The sequence below is a fragment of the Lemur catta genome, chromosome 12, assembly GCF_020740605.2.
Source record: "Lemur catta isolate mLemCat1 chromosome 12, mLemCat1.pri, whole genome shotgun sequence".
NCBI classification, from domain to species: Eukaryota; Metazoa; Chordata; class Mammalia; order Primates; family Lemuridae; genus Lemur; species Lemur catta.
Window position 1 is genome coordinate 50,024,205 of NC_059139.1, and position 19,933 is coordinate 50,044,137.

The window sequence follows — 19,933 nt, forward strand, 5'->3', positions numbered from 1 at the left end:
TTTTTAACCTTCGCCTGGTTTCCTACCCCACTGAGCTCTGTCTCTTTTTCTAGTTCTTCCGTTCACACCTTAGATGTTGGTGTCCCCTTGGGTTTTGTCTAAACTGCCTTCTCCTCTAACAAGAAAAGTTCTCCCTGGGCAATTTCACCTATTCACATGATTTAACTACTACCTACTATTCTAAATTTTGATGTCCAAATCTCTCTCTCATTTGAACATGCATTTTCTTTTGCAACTCTCCCAGTTTCTACATACTCTGTCTGAAGAACTCCCCTGTTCTTCCACCTGGCAAAAACCTTCTCAGGCTTTAAGACCTAAAATGTCAGCACCTCAGTGAAGAGTTCACCAACTTTCCCAAATAGTATTCCATAACATTCTAGTTTAGAAATCACTTTCATGCAGCCAATTAAGCCAACCATGCTACTTTCCTCATGCAGCCCGGTGTGCAATGCCTGCCTACAGCAGCCTCCTTGGTAGTGTATGTAGCCTGTTGCTTACTTGTATGGGTTGCTCTAAGGGACCTTGGAGACAGTCCCTTCCAATGTATGTTCATGTGTCAGACCTTGTGCTGTCCCCAATCTAGGTTCCAGACAGGTATGCGTGGTGCCATTGGAGAAAGCCCCAGGACACTGTGGCCAGAGTTCACATTGGCCAAGTCATCATGTCCATCTGCACCAAACTGCAGAACAAGGAACATGTGATTTGAGGCCCTGCAGGGCCAAGTTCAAGTTCCCTGGCCACGAGAAGATCCACATCTCCAAGAAGTGGGGCTTTACCAACTTTAATGCAGACGAATTTGAAGACACGGTGGCTGAAAAGCCCATACATCCCCAGTTGTGGCCCCCTAGACAAGTGGTGGGCTCTGCACTCACGAGGGCTTCCACCGTGCTGCCTCCTCATTTGCACCCACCAATAAATCCTACTTCCTGTCCACTTAAAAAAAAAAATCACTTTCAAGTACACCACCTTATGGGAACCTCAAAAAATAGGCCAGTATTAGCACACCCTTTCTAAAGATAAGAAAACTGAGGTTTGAAGAGATCAACAACTTGAACAACGTAACACTACTAATGGAAAACATCCACTTAAATCCAGGTCTTCTGACTCTGGGTCCAATGATGGTCTAATACTATGGTCCCCAACCCCCAGGCCACGGACCAGCACCAGTCCATGGCCTATTAGGAATCCAGCTGCACAGCAGCAGGTGAGCAGCGGGCAAGCAAGGGAAGCTTCATCTGTATTTACACCTGCTCCCCATTGCTTGTATCACCAGATAAGCTCCATCTCCTGTTAGATCAGTGGTGGCATTAGATTTTCATAGGAGTGTAAACCCTACTGTAAACTGTGCATGCAAGGGTGCATGCTCCTTATGAGAATTTAACACCTGATCATCTTTGGTGGAGCTGAGGTGGTGATGCTAGCACTGGAGAGTGGCTGCAAAAAGAGATTATCACTAGCAGAGAGGCTTGAACAATAAATGTAATGTGCTGGAATCATCCCGAAACCATCCCCTCCCCCCAACCCTCTCCAGTCTGTGGAAAAATTGTCTTCCATGAAACCTGTCCCTGGTGTCAAAAATGTTGGAGACCACTGGTCTAACACACCATGATGCTCTCTCAAAAGAGATTTAGAAATTTAGTAGCTTTACTATTGTAATTAAGAAAAATTAATTAGTCTTGTGTGTTTCTTTCTAGAAATTAATCTGTAATTAAATGTTTAATCCAGAAATCAAATTATTAAAATTATTTTTCAATTATACACAGATACCAAAATTGGTTAAGATAAAAAAAGAGGAATTTTTTTTAAGATAAACAAAAACAACAGAGAAAAACTAAAAGCAATAGAAGTTTAGAACACTCTAAAGAGGAGTACAGTCTGTAATCCCAGTGACTCAGGAGGCTGAGGTGGGATTGGTTGAGATCAGGAGTTTGAAACCAGTCTGGGCAACATAGCGAGACCCTGTCTCTAAAAAAAAACAATTAAAAAGATTAGCTGGGTGTAGTGGCTCAAGCCTGCAGTCCCAGCTACACAGGAGGCTGAGGCAAGAAAACTGCTTAAGCCCAGGAGTTTGAGGCTGCAGTGAGCTATGATTGCACCAGTGAGCTGTGATTGCACCACTGTACTCCAGCCTAGGCAACAGAGCAAGACCCCTATCTCTTAAAAAAAATAAGCAAAATAAAATGGAGTACAAAAGATAAGTTCTTTATATTTTAAATGAAGAAATTAAAATCTTGAAGCCAATAATCTAATACACAGGCTTTTTAGCCAATAAATGATGTATAGGATCCACTTTCATAAAGCCATCTAATGCTAATGCTGGTTTTGTTTAAAAGGGAGAAGGGATAAATAAGATTAAATTCAGAAAACAGAAATCATCAATAATAATGTGACTAGGAAGTAAGTAGGCATCTCTGAGATGGTTAGTTGAAGAATCAGAGAACACAAAGCTCTAGGACAAGAAGCTAAAGCGTAGAACAGTAGAGGGAGTTGGAGAGTTGAAACATTACCATTTTGCAGCCATTGTGGTAAAGACCAGTTTAGGAGATTCCCTGATGTTGCTAAATGTAGGAGTGGTAAATTTAATGAGGACCAGGATATCTGCAAAGTTTCAGTGTCTACCCACAGATAATTTGGGGAAAAAAACAATGATACAGTAGAGAAACTGGACAGCCCCTTGACTGGGAAAATTATCATCATGAAGATGGGTATCCTATGCCTCTGAATCTAATAGTCTGAGAAGGACACATCACCGATAGTAGTATTCTCACCACAGATACATAACCTGAATCTTAACATGAGGAAACACCGTCTAACCCAAATTAATTAACATGCTATAAAATAACAGGCATGTATTCCATAAACATGTCATGGTCATGAAAGACAAAAAAGGATAAGGAACTAGTCCAGATTAAAAGAGATTAAAGAGATATGACAACTAAATGAAATACATGATCCTGGACTGGATCCAGTCCTAGACAGAAAAAAAAAAAAAAAACGCTTAAAAAAAATCTTTATTGGAACAAATTATAAAATTGGATTATATACTATAGATTGTACTGATGTTAAATTTCCTGAATACATCAATACTGTGATTGTTTAAAAGAATATCTGTTCTTAAAAAATACACACTAAGGATTTAAGAGTAAAGGGACATGATGTATAAAAGCTATTCTCCAATGGTTCAGAAGACATAATAATGTCAATATGTGTATGTGTATGTATGGGGAGAGTAAGTGACAGAGAGAGATAAAGCAATGCAGCAAATTTCTAAGAATCAGTGAATCTGCAAAAGCGTAATTCTCTGTACTATAAAAAAGTTGCTACTTTTTTATAAACTTGAATCTATTCTGTCAGAGTAAATCATTAAAAATTAGAGCAGAGGAACAGGGTAAGCTTCAAGTTTCTTAACATAAATTTTATCATTCGATTTTTTTAAAAAGGCAAGTATTATTGCAATATTACTTGCTCAAGAAAGATTAAGTGATCACTTCCAGATAAGGGGTCTCCTTGTTTCTGTAGAACTCCATTAGACTGCAGTTCAAAGGCCAGAATGTTTCTAAGTCCTGTAAGCTTCAAGGTCATATGTTGTCTACAGCTACTATTTAAGATTTTAAACTTTTAATGAGTTGTATGCATTCTCTCATAAAAGTAACATAAATTTCATCAATTAATAAGTAGCATATCTAAACACTTGAGAGAATGGGCTCTGAGATTAGAACTTCTGGGTTCCAATTCAGGAAGTACAGTGTTCTAGCTTTATGATCTTAGGCAAATTAACCACTGTGCTGTGCTCCAATTTTCTCATCTGTAAAGTGGGATCAGAGAAGTATCTGGTAACAATCCATGGGCTTGTTAGGGGGACTCAATGAGATAATTAATATAAAGTGGTTAGCACAAATGCACTAGGCACTCAGTAAATGTTAGCTATTTTTATGTTAAATACAATCAGCTAGGTCCCCTGGACAGCACTGGTAAAAGCCATAATTTTTTTCCAAATCAGGTCCAAATCTGACAAAGTCTAAGAGAAAAACATCTTAGATGTTCAAACCATAAAAGTAAATTAATTGTAAGTAAACCACAGGCAATTAACCAATGTAGAATTAGAGGTTTTAATTCAGTTGAAACATTTTGCTAATAGAACTGTACAGTTGCAACAAGTTCCTTGTTAGAACAATTGATCATCTATGCCCATAATGAAAAATGACATCAGTTATCTTACTTTTAAACTTTTCTAAACTGGGAATATGGAAAACAAAAAAAGACTGTATTTTACATGCAACATATAAGATTTAATCTTAATACAATCAAAATGTAATCCCAATTTCAACTACCAGCACTTTCTAGAGTACCCAAACCTGTTAGTTAAGTTTACGTTAAATTTTAAATGTACCCTCTGACATCTGCAAAGCTACCAGCACAGCTATTTTACTTTAATTTAGGTATGACTCTAGTGACAACCTATTATACGAACATATTGCTTAGTACTGAAAAAGAAAAATGTAAAAATGATAATAAAATATAAAGTTACCAGAATTTTGTAAGTTTAAACCCCCCCCCAAATAAGAAAACAATTCGGGGATTTCTTTCCATTTCTCGGAGGTACTTAAAATACTCTTACAAACATTTTACAAAACTCGATGTACAATGTTTCATGTTCGTTTTTGAAAGCTCACATTATAATCTGTAAAAGTTTAAGATGTGTTTATAGTAACACTTTTTTGAATATTCTCAACTCATATGCTTATTGTGGACTGGAGTTTTTCTCTGTAGTGCAAAGGACATTGTCCAAGAACACTCATTAATGTTGGTATAAAACAGTGCCCAATCATAACGCCTAAAACCACTTCTCTACTTTTACACTCCAAAGGTAACGGAATAATTTCCCATAAGCAACGCTCACATTCTCACTCTGAACCCCCAAAACACTCCTTTCACCTTAATAAGAAAATTTCTCAACGTTTGAGCCTACAAACATTAAATTAACTACAAGTCTATACTCAAAATTCAGACTCCTGTGCCCCAGCCCAGACCAACTCAGAGTCTTGGGGGTGAGACCTAAGCTCACCAAGTGGGTCTTTTTCCATTAAAGTTTAAAAACTGCTAGAGACCCCTACACACACTCACCTAAACTCCCCAACAACTCTCACGACCCCCAACTGACCCGACCCCATCCACCCACCACACACATTACCGCCCCGCTTCGCTGCTGTCTCGGGGGGGCCCCCACTCCTCTCCCGGGAACCCAAGCCTGGGTGCCCTCTCACCCGAGGACCCCAGCTCCTCAGTCCCGTCCCCGCACCCCAAACCTTTCTCCTCACTTCTTCAAATCGCTGCTAAAGAGGCCGAAGGCGCCCGACGGGGAAATGGTTGAGGTCGCCTCCTGACCCAGCTCCGTCGCCTCCCCTCCTCCGGACTGCTCATTGTAAGCGAAACTGTTGCTGGACATTGCCGCGGCGCTGGCGGGTGTGCAGCTTGTCCTGCCAGGGGGGTCCCTCCAAAGGGTTCCAGTCCAGAGGCCACGGAACAAAACTAGTTCTCGTGCGGAGGGGCGCGCGCAGGCGCTTCCGGACTCGTCACGGCTCCCTAAGCCGACCTGGCGTTCCACCCCCTGCGCATGCCCAGTGCACAGGCCGGCCCGAGCCCACCGCCCGCCGCTCCCGGCTTGCTGCGCTCCCCTTTCCGGGTTTCGGAGGTGGCTGAGAGACCCAGGTGGAGGGGAAACAAGGCCGCGGGGCTTGCGAACCACTTGACTCGCGGCCCTCAGTTTTATTGGAGAGAGATACCCATTGTATCCATTTTGATCCCTTGAGGAGATTCCAGACCCTGGACAGCCCTTTGCTGGACTTCTGCTGTAAACCAATAGCTTTCAGATTTCTCCGGAAACGCCATTTAACTCGCCAGATCAACTTTCCTAAGCCCGTCACGCTCACTCGTCCCTCTCGTGCTTGCTTCCGCCGCTCTCCCTTCAGCCAGCGTCGCCGCGCGTCCACATCCGCCCCAGCCGCCTTTACCCTAGACTTTGAGGAGGCCGCTGCCTAAGGTGGTTTGGGGAATCCGCGAAGAAGCGATCACGCCATCTGTGGGACGAAAACCCTGGGGCCAGCAGTTCCCGTTTGGAGCTAAAGGGGTGCGTCCCACCAGCTTCTAGCTACCAAAAATGAAATAACGTAGAGCCACCTCGCACGCCAGGAGCAGCCACCCCCTTCCCACGTTCTTTAGCTGTCTCGTCACTTGCTCAGGCACTGGGGAGCCCAGGCGGGAAGGCTGCCTGGCCCGGGAGCAGCTCTGACCTGGTGCCAGCACCTAAAAAGCCTACTTCCAGGCGTCCCTTCCCCAGCCCGCCGCCTCGCACGGATTTCAGCGCTTTCCCGCCCTTTTCCCTATTGCCTCGGGTTAAAACCCGGAGCCCCAGAAGCCAAGGGGTGAAGCGCGCCTGGGGACCCGGCCGCCCCTGCTAGGGCGGTGGGGCGTGTTCGAGGATGAGTGTGATCCTTCACTTTTCAAAAGACTGCACTGTCACTGTAGAACGCACGACAGTGCCTCTGGGTGGGAGAGGAAGGAACGTCCTCTAAACTTCACAGTCAAAGTTTGGCACGTTTTTAATTCCGCTGTTAAAATACCAAAGAATTACTCCTTGCCCCGTTACCAAGCCTGAACCAGATTTTTCTATTTGCTGACAGGATATGTAGTGTCTCTGCATTATTGTCAAATAGGCTGTTTTTTTGAAAAAGGACATTTTTTGCTAACACTTAAAACCTTTATTGAATTTTCTAATTGCAATTTCTGTTCATCTAACCCTCATGACAATAGGTAAGTTTGGTTTATATATTTTCAGACTTTTTTGCTAAGCGTATAAAAACAACATATATGTGCATATTTCTCCAAATACCAGTTAAAACTATAATACCATTCTGCATTTTACCTTTTTTTTCTTAATATACTATGGAAATCTTTCTGTAGGTCTCTCTCTCTCTCTCTCTACACACACACACACACACACACACACACACACACACACCCATGGTTACCACATTGTTTTAAACATCTATGTAATATTTCATTTCATAGGTGCACCTTTATTTATTTAACTGATAACCTATTGATACACATACAGATTTTTTTCAATTTTAGACTATTTCAACATCTTTGCCAATGCATGTCTTTGCACCCTGGCATCAGTATTTCCCTAAGTTAACATCCCAAAAGTCTAATAGCTAGCTCAAATGAGATGCACACTTAAAATTTTAATTTTAATAGATACTGCCAAATTTCTAACCCAAAAAGAGAGTACCAACTATGTATTCCACCAATATTTTTCTGTTTCAACAAACCTTTTCTGGCAATGTATATTATAAATCTCTTTAATGTTTGTTAATCTAATTGGCATAATAATAAAATCCTCATTATTATTTAAACTTCCATCACATTTATTATAAGTAGGGAGACATTAAAATGTATTGTCCAGGGGAAATTTTTGAGACTAAATGATGACACTAATCATAATTTTGCTGGAGAAGCACATGTAAATCAGGACTTTCCTGGGAAACAGAGATATATTGTTACCTTAAATGTGACAGAGTTAAAGCATACGTTTAATGGCCATTTGAATTTTTCTTCTGTTAATTATACAGACTTGGCATTTGGTTGTTTTTAAGTGGGTCATGTATGTTACTGATTTGTAGGCATACTGTATAGATACTGGATGTTAACCTTTTCTCATTATTTTCTAGGAGAGTATAAGTTATAAAAATTGATTGAAAAAGTTATAGGAAACCTGAATAAACTAAATAACTATAGAAAAAAATTGGAAAAGTTGTCAAAAATCTACCACCAAAAAGGCACTAGACTAATACCGTTCTATTGGGCCTATAAAACGTTTGCTATTTCTTTTTTTTTTTTTATTTGTTTGTTTAGAGACAGGGTCTTAGTTGCCCAGGCTGGAGTGCAGTGGTGTGATCATAGATCACATTAGCCTCAAACTCCTGGGCTCAAGCAATCCTCTCACTTCTCTCTCTCAAATAGCTAAGACTACAGGTACATGCCACCATGCTTTGCTAATTTTTAAATTTTTTTTTTTTAGAGACAAGGTTTCACTGTGTTTTCTAGGCTAGTCTCAAGCTCCTGGCCTCAAGCAATCTTCCTCCCTGGGCCTCCCAAAGTGCTGGAATTACAGGCATGAGCCACCACCCAGCCTCTGTTCTTTTAAACCATTACTGAATTTTAAAAAAGGAAAAGACAAAGCACTTCCAAATTCATTTTACAGGACTAGCATTACTGATATACAAGTCTGAATTTTTTTCAATGCAAAACAAAGAGCAATAAACTAAATACTAAATACTGGACAAATGTTAAATGAAAAATACAAAATAACCCAGTAGGTTTTGTTACATTATAAAAGAATTTTTGAACATTGAAAGATTTCTTATAATGATCGATATTAGAAATACATTTAATATTTTATTGGAACTTCTGATTTAAAGAAATACTTAATAACCTAGAAAGAGAAGTAAATATTCTTATCATTATGTGTATATGAATAGGTATATGTATAGATTATGTTAAAATTCCTCCGCAAAATATACGAAGTAAAACACATCGTATTTAAAAATGAAACATCAAAAGCATTCCAACTAGTCAGAAAAATGACTTTATGTGTCATTTTTATATGTGTATATATGTCTATTAACACCATTAAAATTTAACATGGTTTTACAGATTCTAGCTAATGCAACAGAATAAGAAAAAGAAAAAGAAATAGTGAAAGAGAAAAGAGTATAATATTTATAGATGACATAATTGTCTTGCTGAAAAGCCTAAGAGACTTTAAGTGGATTCAGCATAATGGCCAAATTCAAAATCCAATAGCATTTCTGCACACCAGCAGCATCTAATTAGAAGTATAATTTTTAAAAACACCCTATTCCACATGGCAACAAAATAAGCCTTAAGATATCAGCCTTTAAAAATATGCAAGACCGGAAAAGGGGATCTTCATTTCTAAATTAAAATGTTTAAACAAACCTATATATTTAGTGCAGCTTAAATCAACATTCAAAGTTTTTTACTGGCAGGGTGCAGTGACTCAAGCCCATAATCTCAGAGCTTTGGAAGGCTAAGTGAGGAGGATAGCTTAAGGCCAGGAGTTCCAGACTAGCCTGGGCAAGATAGTGAGACCCCATCTCTACAAAAATTTAAAACATTAGCCAGGCCTGGTGGTGTACGCCTGTAGTCCTAGCTATTCCAGAGGCTGAGATGGGAGGATCACTTGAGCCCAGGAGTTCGAGGTTACAGTGAACTACGATTGGGCCACTTTACTCCAGCTTAGGCAATAGAGTGAGACCCTCTCTCTGGAAAAAAAAAACGATTAAAAGAAAAATTTTTTTGTCTAGGCAAATTGATTCTAAAGTTCATCTGCAAGAAGAAATGCAGCTGAAAGCAAGAAATTTTTTGAAAAAAAAAGAAATTATTATATAATAATGGACTTAGTCAACCTATATAGTAAATGTACTATAAAGTTATTATATTTAAAGGTTTGATATTGACCCAAGAGTAAATTAATTGGTAGTATAGAATAGAAACAGATTCAGCTATATATGGGCATTGTTAACATTTCAGATCAGTTAAGAAATAATGTATTACTCAATAAATAGTCCTAGGACAGTTAGTTAACAATGCGGCAAAAAGTAAAGTTTTTATATTAGTTTCCTATGACTGCTGTAACAAATTACCACAAACTTAGTTGTTAAAACAGCATAAATTTATTCTCTTACAGTTCTGGAGTCCAGACATTCAAAATCAACACACACAATCTAAGGTATAGACAGGGCCACTCCCTCCAAAGTCTCTAGGGGAGGAGCCCTTGCTTGCCTTTTCCAGCTTTTACAGCTGCATTCCTTGCATTCCTTGGCTCATGGCCCCTTCCTCCCTCTTCAGGCCAGCATCATCTTCATATCTCTGCTCTGTCTTCACATGACCTCCTTCTCTTCTATGTCAAATCTCCCTCTGCCTTTCTCTTACAAGAATACTTCTGATGACATTTAAGGCCCACCCAGACAATCCAGACTCATCTCCCTTATCTCAAAATCCTTAACTTAATCACATCTGCAAAATCACTTTTGCCATATAAGGTAAGACATTTTCCAGGGATTAGGATTTGGACATACTTGGGAACTATTATTCAGCCTAGCATAATCTCTAACTCACACAATGTGAAAAATAAATTACAAATTGATTAAAAATAAACTACAAAAACTGATTGAATAGCAGGAAAATATTTTCCTGACTGAGGGGTCTTGTGGTTCAGAATTAGGATGAGAAAGCCTCACAGCATAACTCTAGGCAAAAAACAATAAACAAATGTTTGTAAAACAGTAAGTTCTGGCCAGCACAGTGGTTTACACCTATAATCCCAGCACTTTGGAAGGCTGAGGCAAGAGGATCACATGAGGCCAGGAGTTTAAGACCAGCCTAGGCAACATAGCGAGACCCCATGCCTACAATTTTTTAAAAAAATTAGCCAGGCATAGTGGTGCCCATCTGTAGTCCCAGATATTCAAAGCTGAGGTGGGAGAATCACTTGAGCCCAGGAGTTTGAGGCTACAGTGAGCTGTGATTGCTACACTGCATACCAGCCTGTGCAACAGAGCAAGACCCTGTCTCCTAAAGAAATTAGCCAGGCAGGGCAGCACATGCCTGTAGTCCCAGCTATCCAACAGGTGGAAGCAGGAGGGTCCTTTGAGTCTAGGAGTTTGCGGCTGCAGTGAGCTATGATGACACCACTGTGCTCCAGCCTAGGCAACAGAGCAAGTCCCTGTATTTAAAAAAAAAAAAAAAAAAAACAACTAATAAGTTCTATTTAAATACCAAGTTTTAGTGCCTTTACAATTAAGGAATTATTCCTTGTGTTTTTTAATAGGATTTAAATTTTATAGGGTTAGTAAAGACAAGTTTGAATTTCACAAGTATTTTCTAAGTATTCATTTGAATTTATAATAAGGAATAAAGCTATTCCTATTTTTAAATATTTAAATTAAAATGTGAAGAAAAGGCCAGGCACTGTGGCTCATGCCTATAATATCAGCACTTTGGAAGGCCAAGGCAAAAGTATAGCTTGAGGCCAAGAGTTCAAGACCAGCCTGAGCAACATAGCAAGATTCCATCTCTACAAAAAATAAGAAAAAAATTAGCCAGGCATGGTGGCATGCACCGGAAGTCCCAGATACTTGGGAGGCTGAAGCAGGAGGATCATTTGAGCCAGGGAGGTAGAGGTACAGTGAGCTACTTTAGCAACACTTACCACCGCACTCCAGCCTGGGCAACAAAGCAAGATCCAGTCTCAAAAAAAAAAGAATTGTGAAGAAAAGAATAATATGATCTATAATAACTTAGAGTTTCCCACTTACTAAGCTCTTAAAAAGTTTCAAGCTCCAAGCGAGGTAATTTACATGCAGTCACTGTGGTTCTACTTGATCTTGCCCTTGTTTTTATCTCTTAACTTCATTGTGAACCACTTTCCCTAGTTTATAGTCCCCCTTACCCTCCAAACAGTCTGGCTTTTCTGTTCCTTGAGCCACCAAGCTTGTTCTGACCTTACTTGCTGAGCTCTCTGTTGGGAACATTCTTCCAGTGGGTCTTCAAAAGGCTGGCTCCTTCAGCTTTGTTCAAGCTTTTTTCTATTCAGCCTTTAGTTCAAATATCTTGTCAGAGGTCTTCCCTGACCACCCAATCTAATGTGGCACTTCCGTTTCTTTTGCCAAACGAATATGTGTTGTCATACCCTCCTGTTTAAAGAAACTCTCTGATTTATTATTTGGAAACATGAAGAACGCTTCTGTAATTGAATTTATGCAATCTTCCAATTTACCAACCATTTGGGGATTTTCATACTTAAGGTTTTCTAAATACACACCTATAAAATGGTACCTTGAATATGCTATCACCTCATTATTATATTTCATAATGAAATTGATCTGGAAAAAGGCAATGTGATCAACACTACATTAGATAATGACTGGCACTTATTTGAAATGATGATTTAGAAATGTGGAGAGACTATATCACTAAATATCACAAAGGGAACATTTTAGGCCATTTATACTATTCTTATTAAGAATTTTAGGTGTCCTTAATCTCAGAGGCAAAGGCTTAAGTTGTACAAAATGATCTTGTTATACTTTTCCTCATATTCCTAATACATTGAATATTTTTATTCAGTCCTAGGTTTTTGAAGTAGTTTAAATAGCTGGGTAATGTGCTCAGCAAAATGAAATAGAGTCAGCCCTCCATATCCAAGGATTCTGCATCCACAGATTCAACCAACAGTAGATCAAAAATACTCGAAAAAATTAAAAATAACAATACAATAAGAAATTATACAAGTTTTAAAATACAGTATAACAACTATTTACATAGTATTTATATTGTATTAAGTATTATAAATAATGTAGAGATGCTTTAAGTACACAGGAGGATGTGTGTAGGTTATATGCAAATACTACACCATTTTATATAAGGGACTTGAGCATCCAAGGATTTTGGTATACTCAGGGGTCGTAGAACCAGCCCTCCGAGGATACCAAGGGACGACTATACTACTGAATTACAGGTCTACTCTATAAGTCTTCCTTTATGTCCTCTCATCAAGGCTCACCTTACAAAGTCAGTGAATATGACCTTCCTTTCTACTTCACTTTTGCAGTAGAAAGAGCAAACAATCAGCCAGATCACCACCCCCCAACCCAAGAGCTGTTTATTAAAAAGTGCCGGGCGCGGTGGCTCACGCCTGTAATCCTAGCACTCTGGGAGGCTGAGGCGGGCGGATCGTTGGAGCTTAAGAGTTCAAGACCAGCCTGAGCAAAAGCAAGACCCCGTCTCTACTAAAATAGAAAAAAATTATATGGACAGCTAAAAATATATATAGAAAAAATTAGCCGGGCATGGTGGCGCATACCTGTAGTCCCAGCTACTCGGGAGGCTGAGGCAGAAGGATCGCTTGAGTCCAGGAGTTTGAGGTTGCTGTGAGCTAGGCTGATGCCACAGCACTCATTCTAGCCTGGGCAACAGAGTGAGACTCTGTCTCAAAAAAAAAAAAAAGAACCTAGCATCCTCACCCTCTCTCTTGCTTCCACTTTCTCTCCATGTGACTTCTGTACATGCCGGTTCCCTTTCCCCTTCCACCATGAGTGGAAGCAGCCTGAAGCCCTCACCAGAAGCAGATGCTGGTGCCATGCTTCTGCTTCTTAGACAGCCTGCGGGACAGTGAGTCAAATAAACCTCTTTTCTTTATAAATTATCCAGTCTCGGGTCTTCCTGTATCCAACACAAATGGGCTAACACAATGTAAAATATGCGGCTTTTCATGTAATTGCACTTTTACTGCTTAACATTAACTTGATTAAAATTGGCTGATAAAAAAAAGAAATCACATAGAAGGCAGTAACATGTAGGCTAGGCATTAAAATACAGGGAAGTTAATTTATACAGGTAAATGAGGAACATACAGACTTCATAGTAATAAACAACCAGAGACATTTTTCACAGACATTAGAATACTAAGTAATTCTGCATCTTAAGTGAATGTGCAGGTCTAAAGGCTTAAAATTGAACAATATTGTTTCTGAGGTTAATAGTTAAAAGAAATCATAAAGCAGGTCCTAGAAGAGTTAGAAATAAATCTTCATGGTACCATAAAAAATTTCTTAAGCCACTGACATAGCACACTAATATATTCAAATGTGCCCATGCAGCTGGAGCAATACTGCCACAACAGTTGGTATAATCACAGATGGAAGGGTTATAATGGAAGTATAAAAGCAAAAGGGGGTAAAGAAAAACTGAATGGCCTTAAATTAGGTGGTAAATCATTCAATTTTAAGTCTTGTAGTTCAGAATTCAAACCAAGGGCCCATGTTTGAGAAAACTAATGGAAAATTTAGTAGGTGTCATTCAGAAAGCACTGAAAAAGAACACTGCTTTTACAATGGAAAAATATTTTAAATCACCTTAAAGTTCAATGTTAGCAGAACACTTAAGGAAATTATGGCACTACAACTTGAGGAAACATGAGTCATTAAATACTATAAGCATGCATACTATTTTATTAATCAGGACTCTTTTTGTTGCAAGTGAAAGAATGCCTCAAACCAACTTAGCAAAACATAAATGAATAAAAGGATATGGGGAAGAGATTTATTGACTTTCGTAATTATGAGAGACAAGGGTTGCACTGCCCTCAGAGATGACTGGATCTATGGAATCAAGTGATACTACCAGGATTTTCTCCCCACTTCTAAGATTTGCTTTCTATAATGTTGGTTTCATTTTCTTGAATTGCAGACAAGCGGAGGCTATAGCTGCAGGAAGTTTCAACTTTATATCACAGGTTAGCAACACAAATGAAGTAGTAAATCCTTTCTTCTGGCAATTTCCCAGGAAAAGGTTAGGGGTTCTTGGTCAGGAGTGATTTTGCCGTCCAGGGGACATTTGGCAATGTCTGGAGTGAGGGGTGCTACTGGCATCTAATGGGTAGAATCCAGCAATGCTGCCAAACATCCTACAATGCACAGAACAGCTCCCCAAGAGCAAAGAATTATCTAGCCCAAAATGTCGATAATGCCACTATTGAGAAATCTTGGCAGAAGGGCAACTGAAGTGATTTGTTTTCCTTAAAAATGGTCAGTTGTTGTATGCTCAATAGAAGGAAGGGGGGAAAAAGGAGAAGGAAGAAATAGAAAAGAAAGGAAGTAAGAGGTATAGAAAGCTATGGGAGAGAAGATGAAAGAATCAGGGACACAAAGATACTAGGAATCAAGTCACCTTATTTCTATGCCCATCCCTGCAAATAACTACCAGTGTGACCTTGACAAATCACAGATTCTTTGAGAATCAGTTTTCTCACTGGTAATACAAGGAATCAAGCTAGTTCACCTGCTTCTAAGGTTCTTCAAGTTCAAAAATTCTATGACATTACCTTGGATAGACAAGCAGACTCAGGAAAAAGTTAATCAAGTTTTAGTGCTCTTTGTGTTCATGGCTAGTTTTAAATTTTGGCAGTTTTTGCTTTCATGGACACATTCTAGGATTTCTCTTTTTTATTAACATTTTTGGTATCAATGAATTATAGTGCCAGTTTAAAGAATTTAGGCCCAATAAGTAGGCTTTTTCTCAATCATTGACAACAGGAAAAATAACATTGTCCATTTTCAGTGCTCTTTTGTCAAACTTTCAGTTTTTTTTTAATTAAAAAAGGACACATAGACCTAAACTCTTTTTTAAAAATTCTGTTATGGATGTAAACGGGCAGGAGAACTGGTTTAGAATAAAAGAGATTAAAGAGATATAAAAACCAAAGGTAATATGTGAACCTAAATTAGATCCTGGATTTAAAAAAAAATAAAAAACAGACTTCTGGTCTCCAGTTCAGCATGTAAGGAGCTTAGGAGTTGCCACTCTGCCCGACCAACAAGTAAAAGGCTGAACAAACTGAAAACTCAACAACTTTTCTTAGATTTATTGCAGAGGTGAGGTCACAGGGCAAACTGGTGCACCAAAAACTGAAGAGACAGACAGGTAAATACAGAGGACCACAACTTATCAGAGCAGAAACCAGCTGCAGGAACCAGTGCAGGGGTAGGAAAACCAGAACTGTAATTGACAAACTACTGGTGGCTAGGTATGGATTAGTCGGAGAGCTAAAATTTGCAGGGGGACCTAGTCATGGGGGTCCCCACACTTTTTGTTTTACTTCCATCTTTTGTGAGTTTCACTTCCAGGAGCCTGACCTCATTCTCACAGTGAAATTTTGGAGAAAAAAATCCCTTCCTGCTTCCTGCAGGGGGAGGAAAAAAGGAAGCATTTTGAAATATGCCAGAGTACTCTGTTCTTAGCAAGGTCTGCCGTTACCAGTAACTATTTTTCAGAGCCTGTTAGCTAGGGTTTTATCAAAGCCTAACATACTTGAAGAAAGGAAAGTACCCAACTCCAGCCTGCTGTGTATCCATCCTGTCCCACCTAAGGGGAGAAAAAACCTGCAAGAAGCAGTGGTGAAGTTCATAGACCAGAGATACAGTCTCAGCCGAAAGACAGACCTAATTACAGGACTGTAGACACTTCCTTTCCCCGCCACATCTTACCACTACATTACCAAGACCTGTTTACTACAGTTCTTTTTAACTGGTACATCATGTCCACCTTCCAACAAAAAATTACAAGGAATGCTAAAGGGGGAAAAAAAAAACCCCAAAACAAACAAACAAAGAACCCCCACAGTTTGAAGAGATTAAAATAAACAAGCATCAAAACTAGAGTCTGATATGGCAAGAAAGTTGGAATTCTTAGGCCAAGAATTTTAAAAACTATGATTACTATGCTAAGAACTTTAAAGAGAAAAGTAGACAACATGCAAGAACGGATGGATAATGTGAGCAGAATGATGGAAATTCTAAGAAGCACAAAGAATGTTAGGGATCAAAAACACTGTAACAGGAATGAAGAATGCCTTTGATGGGTTCATTACTAGACTGGACATGGCTAAGGAAAGAATCTCAGAACTTGAGGATATGACAACGGAAACCTCTAAAACTGAAAAGCAAACAGAAAAAAGACTGAAAAAAAAAAACAGAAAAGAATATCTAAGAACTGAACTGTGGGATAACTGCAAAAGGTGTAACATACAACAATGGGAATACTAGAAAGAAAAGAAATAGAGAAAGGAAGAGGAGCAATATCTGAAGCAATAATAAGTGAGATTTTCCTCAAATTAATGTAAGACACCAAACAACAGATCCAGGAAGCTCAGATAACACCAAGCAGGATAAATACCAAAAGAAACCATACCTGGGCACATCATATTCAAACTACAGAAAACCAAAGATAAAGAAAAAATCCTGAAAGTAGCCAGAGGAAAACACACTTTATCTATAGAGGAATAAAGATAAGAGTTACATCTGACTTCTCCTCAGAAACTGTAAACAAGAAGACAGTAAACAAGAAACAGTTAAAGTGATGAGAGAAAAAAAAAACTGGCCTAGAATTCTGTACCCTGTGAAATTATCCTTGAAAAGTAAGGAGAAATAAAGACTTTGTCATACAAACAAAAATTTAGGAAATTTCTTGCCAGTAGACTTGCCTTGCAAGAAATGTTAAAAGAAGATTTTCGGAGAGAAGGAAAATAATCTAGGTCAGAAACATGGAAATATATAAAGAAAGGAAGTGTATCAGAGAAGCAATAAGTAAAAGTAAAATAAAAACTTTTATTTTTTTTATTTTTAATTGATCTAACAGTTTGTTTAAAATAATAAAATACTAGCAACAATGTATTTGATTATATATGCTTATGTATAAGTAAAATGAATCATAGCAATGATACAAGAGACAGGAGGAAAGAATTAGGAATATTTTGCTATTATAAGGTACTTTCACTACCTATGAAGTGGTACAGTGTTAGAGGCATGCATACCTTGCAGATATTGTGGGTTCAGTTGGAGACCACTTCAATAAAGTGAATATCACAATAAAGTGAGTCACAAATTTTTTGATTTCCCAGTGCATATGAAAGTTATGTTTACACTATACTGTAGTCTATTAAGTATACAATAACATTTTGTCAAAAAAAGTACATACCTTAATTTTAAAATAATTTAATGCTAAAAAATGTTAATGATCATCTGAGCCTTCAGCAAGCCATAATCTTTTTGCTGGGGGAGGGTCTTGCCTCAGTATTGATGGCTGTTGACTAATCAGAGTGGTGGTTGTTAAAGATTGGGGTGGCTGTGGCAATTTCTTAAAATACGACAACAATGAAATTTGCTGTGTCGATCAACTCTTCTTTTCATGAACAACTTCTCTGTAGCATGTGACGATGTTTGATAGCATTTTACCCACAGTAGAACTTCTTTCAAAATTGGACTCAATCCTCTAAAACCCTGCCACTGCTTTATCAACTAAGTTTATGGAATATTTTAAATTCTTTGTTGTCATTCCAAAAATATTCAGAGCTGCTTCTCCAGTAGTAGATGCCATCTCAAGAAACCACTTTGCTCATCCATCAGAAGCAACTCCTCATCTGTTTAAATTTGATCATGACATTTCAGCAATTCAGTCACATCTTCAGGCTCCATTTTTAATCCTGGTTCTCTTGCTATTTCCAGCACATCTGCAGTTACTTCTTCCACTGAAGTCTTGAACCCATCGAAGTCATAAAATTACTTACTTAATTAATTAAACTAATCAAAAGAAAGTGTGGACTGGTTCAAGTGCAGTAGTGTTTGTTTACAACTAATTGATGACAACCAGCTGCAGATTCTTTTATTCCTTCTCCAGTCCCACTGCTTCACTTGACTAGCCTTAAAAAGAAAGAAAAGAAAGTGTGTATCTCAGAGAGTGATGTCAGGAAGATTGTGGAATAGGACTTTCTAGCACTTCTCTCCTCACAGAAACATCAGTTTGAACAACTCTCCACGCATGAAAATATCTTCACAAGAGCTAAGGAATCCAGTTGAGAGATTATAGCACCTGGGTGTAGCACAGAATTGTGAAAGGCCCCACTGAAGAGGGTAGGAAGGACACTCCCATGCCCAGGCATCACAGCACAGAGAGAGGTATCCTCTAAGAGGGGAAAGAAATTACAGTGAGCCCCAGACTTTGCCACAGACCTGACACCAGGGCGGCTGCAGTGAAACCTGGTGCTAGGCTGGCCCCCACATCCCCACTCCAGGATGGAACCTGTAGACCAAGTCTCCAGGCCTGCCCCAATGGCAAACCAACCCCCACAACTCTAGGCTCCAGGCTGCATAGCCCCACATTCCAACAAACCCAGGGTATAGGCCTATCCCAGTAGGGCTCAGCCCTGACCCATTTGCCGCAGATCCAGGCCCAGGCTGCATAAATCCAGCCTCTAGGCCTGCCCCTGAGATCCCAGATACCAGGTGAGCACCATAATGTAAATTATGGACTCTGGATGATAATGATGTGTTGCTGTAGGTTCAGCAGTTTTAACAAATGTACCACTATGGTGCCAATGTCAATAGTGGGGAAGGTTAAGAATGCAGGGGGACAGGGGTCATATGTAAATTCTCCATACGTTCCACTGAATTTTGCTATGAACCTACAACTGCTCTAAAAATAAAGTTTATTAAATTTTTAAAAATCAATGGGTGGAACTTATCTGATATGAAAATATGATATATGTTTATATGAAAATGCCTCCTATTATAAAATGTTTCCATCCATCTAAAAACATATATTGTATTTTGGAGAAAATTTCTAAAACCATACCTGTGAAACAATCCACAGTATTTGCTCTATGGATGGAGTCAGGAACAGCATGTAGACTCAACTTCCATGGGATATCCTTTTTTTACTTTTTGCATTTCTAACATGTACACATATTAATTTCTAATAAGAAACTGCTTTTAAAAAGTAAAAACAAAATAATTATTTTTGTGCTAATTCAGGACATGTGCATATGGACTATATAGTAGATGATATTGAATTAAAAGTCTGCTTAAAAATATATACATATATATGTATATTGAGAGAGATAAAATTGGGGCAAAATGTTAATATTTGGTGAATCTAAGTGAAAAGTATTCATTGCCTTCTTCTTTCAACATTTTTATATATAAAATTTATTTTCAAAACAAACCAAAAAAAAAAACCACACACACATCTCTAATCTCAAGGTTGTAAAGGTTCTTAAAGTTCTAAGCAGCTTCTTAGTGTTCCTGATTAAGAATAGACCGCAGTGTGAATGTGGAAAGCCTCAGATGATCTCATCGACCCACATAAACTGCTGATCTGTGTGACTACTGAACATTGTTTTATAAAAACCAAACACTGATATCATTGATAAAGGAAATGGATTATTAACCTTCAATTAATGTGATACTAAAGGAAATTGAGTAATCATGTGAGGCCTGATTACCAAGAAAACAAA

The 19,933-nt window shown here is 38.7% G+C and overlaps 1 protein-coding gene and 1 non-coding gene across 4 annotated transcripts in view; one reads left to right on the forward strand and one right to left on the reverse strand.

Annotated features, from left to right (window-relative positions):
* Positions 1–5,618, reverse strand: part of AP3B1 (adaptor related protein complex 3 subunit beta 1) — a 225,752-nt gene extending 220,134 nt beyond the window's left edge. For all 3 annotated transcript variants that reach the window (XM_045566381.1, XM_045566382.1, XM_045566383.1), the window contains exon 1: positions 5,319–5,618. In XM_045566381.1, the coding sequence (XP_045422337.1) occupies positions 5,319–5,446 (128 nt within the window). In that variant the 5' untranslated portion in view covers positions 5,447–5,618. The remainder of the gene's footprint in view (positions 1–5,318) is intronic.
* Positions 397–534, forward strand: LOC123648734. Its single transcript, XR_006738753.1, has one exon. It is a non-coding gene; the product is annotated as a small nucleolar RNA SNORA70 (small nucleolar RNA).
* Positions 5,619–19,933: the final 14,315 nt, after the last annotated feature.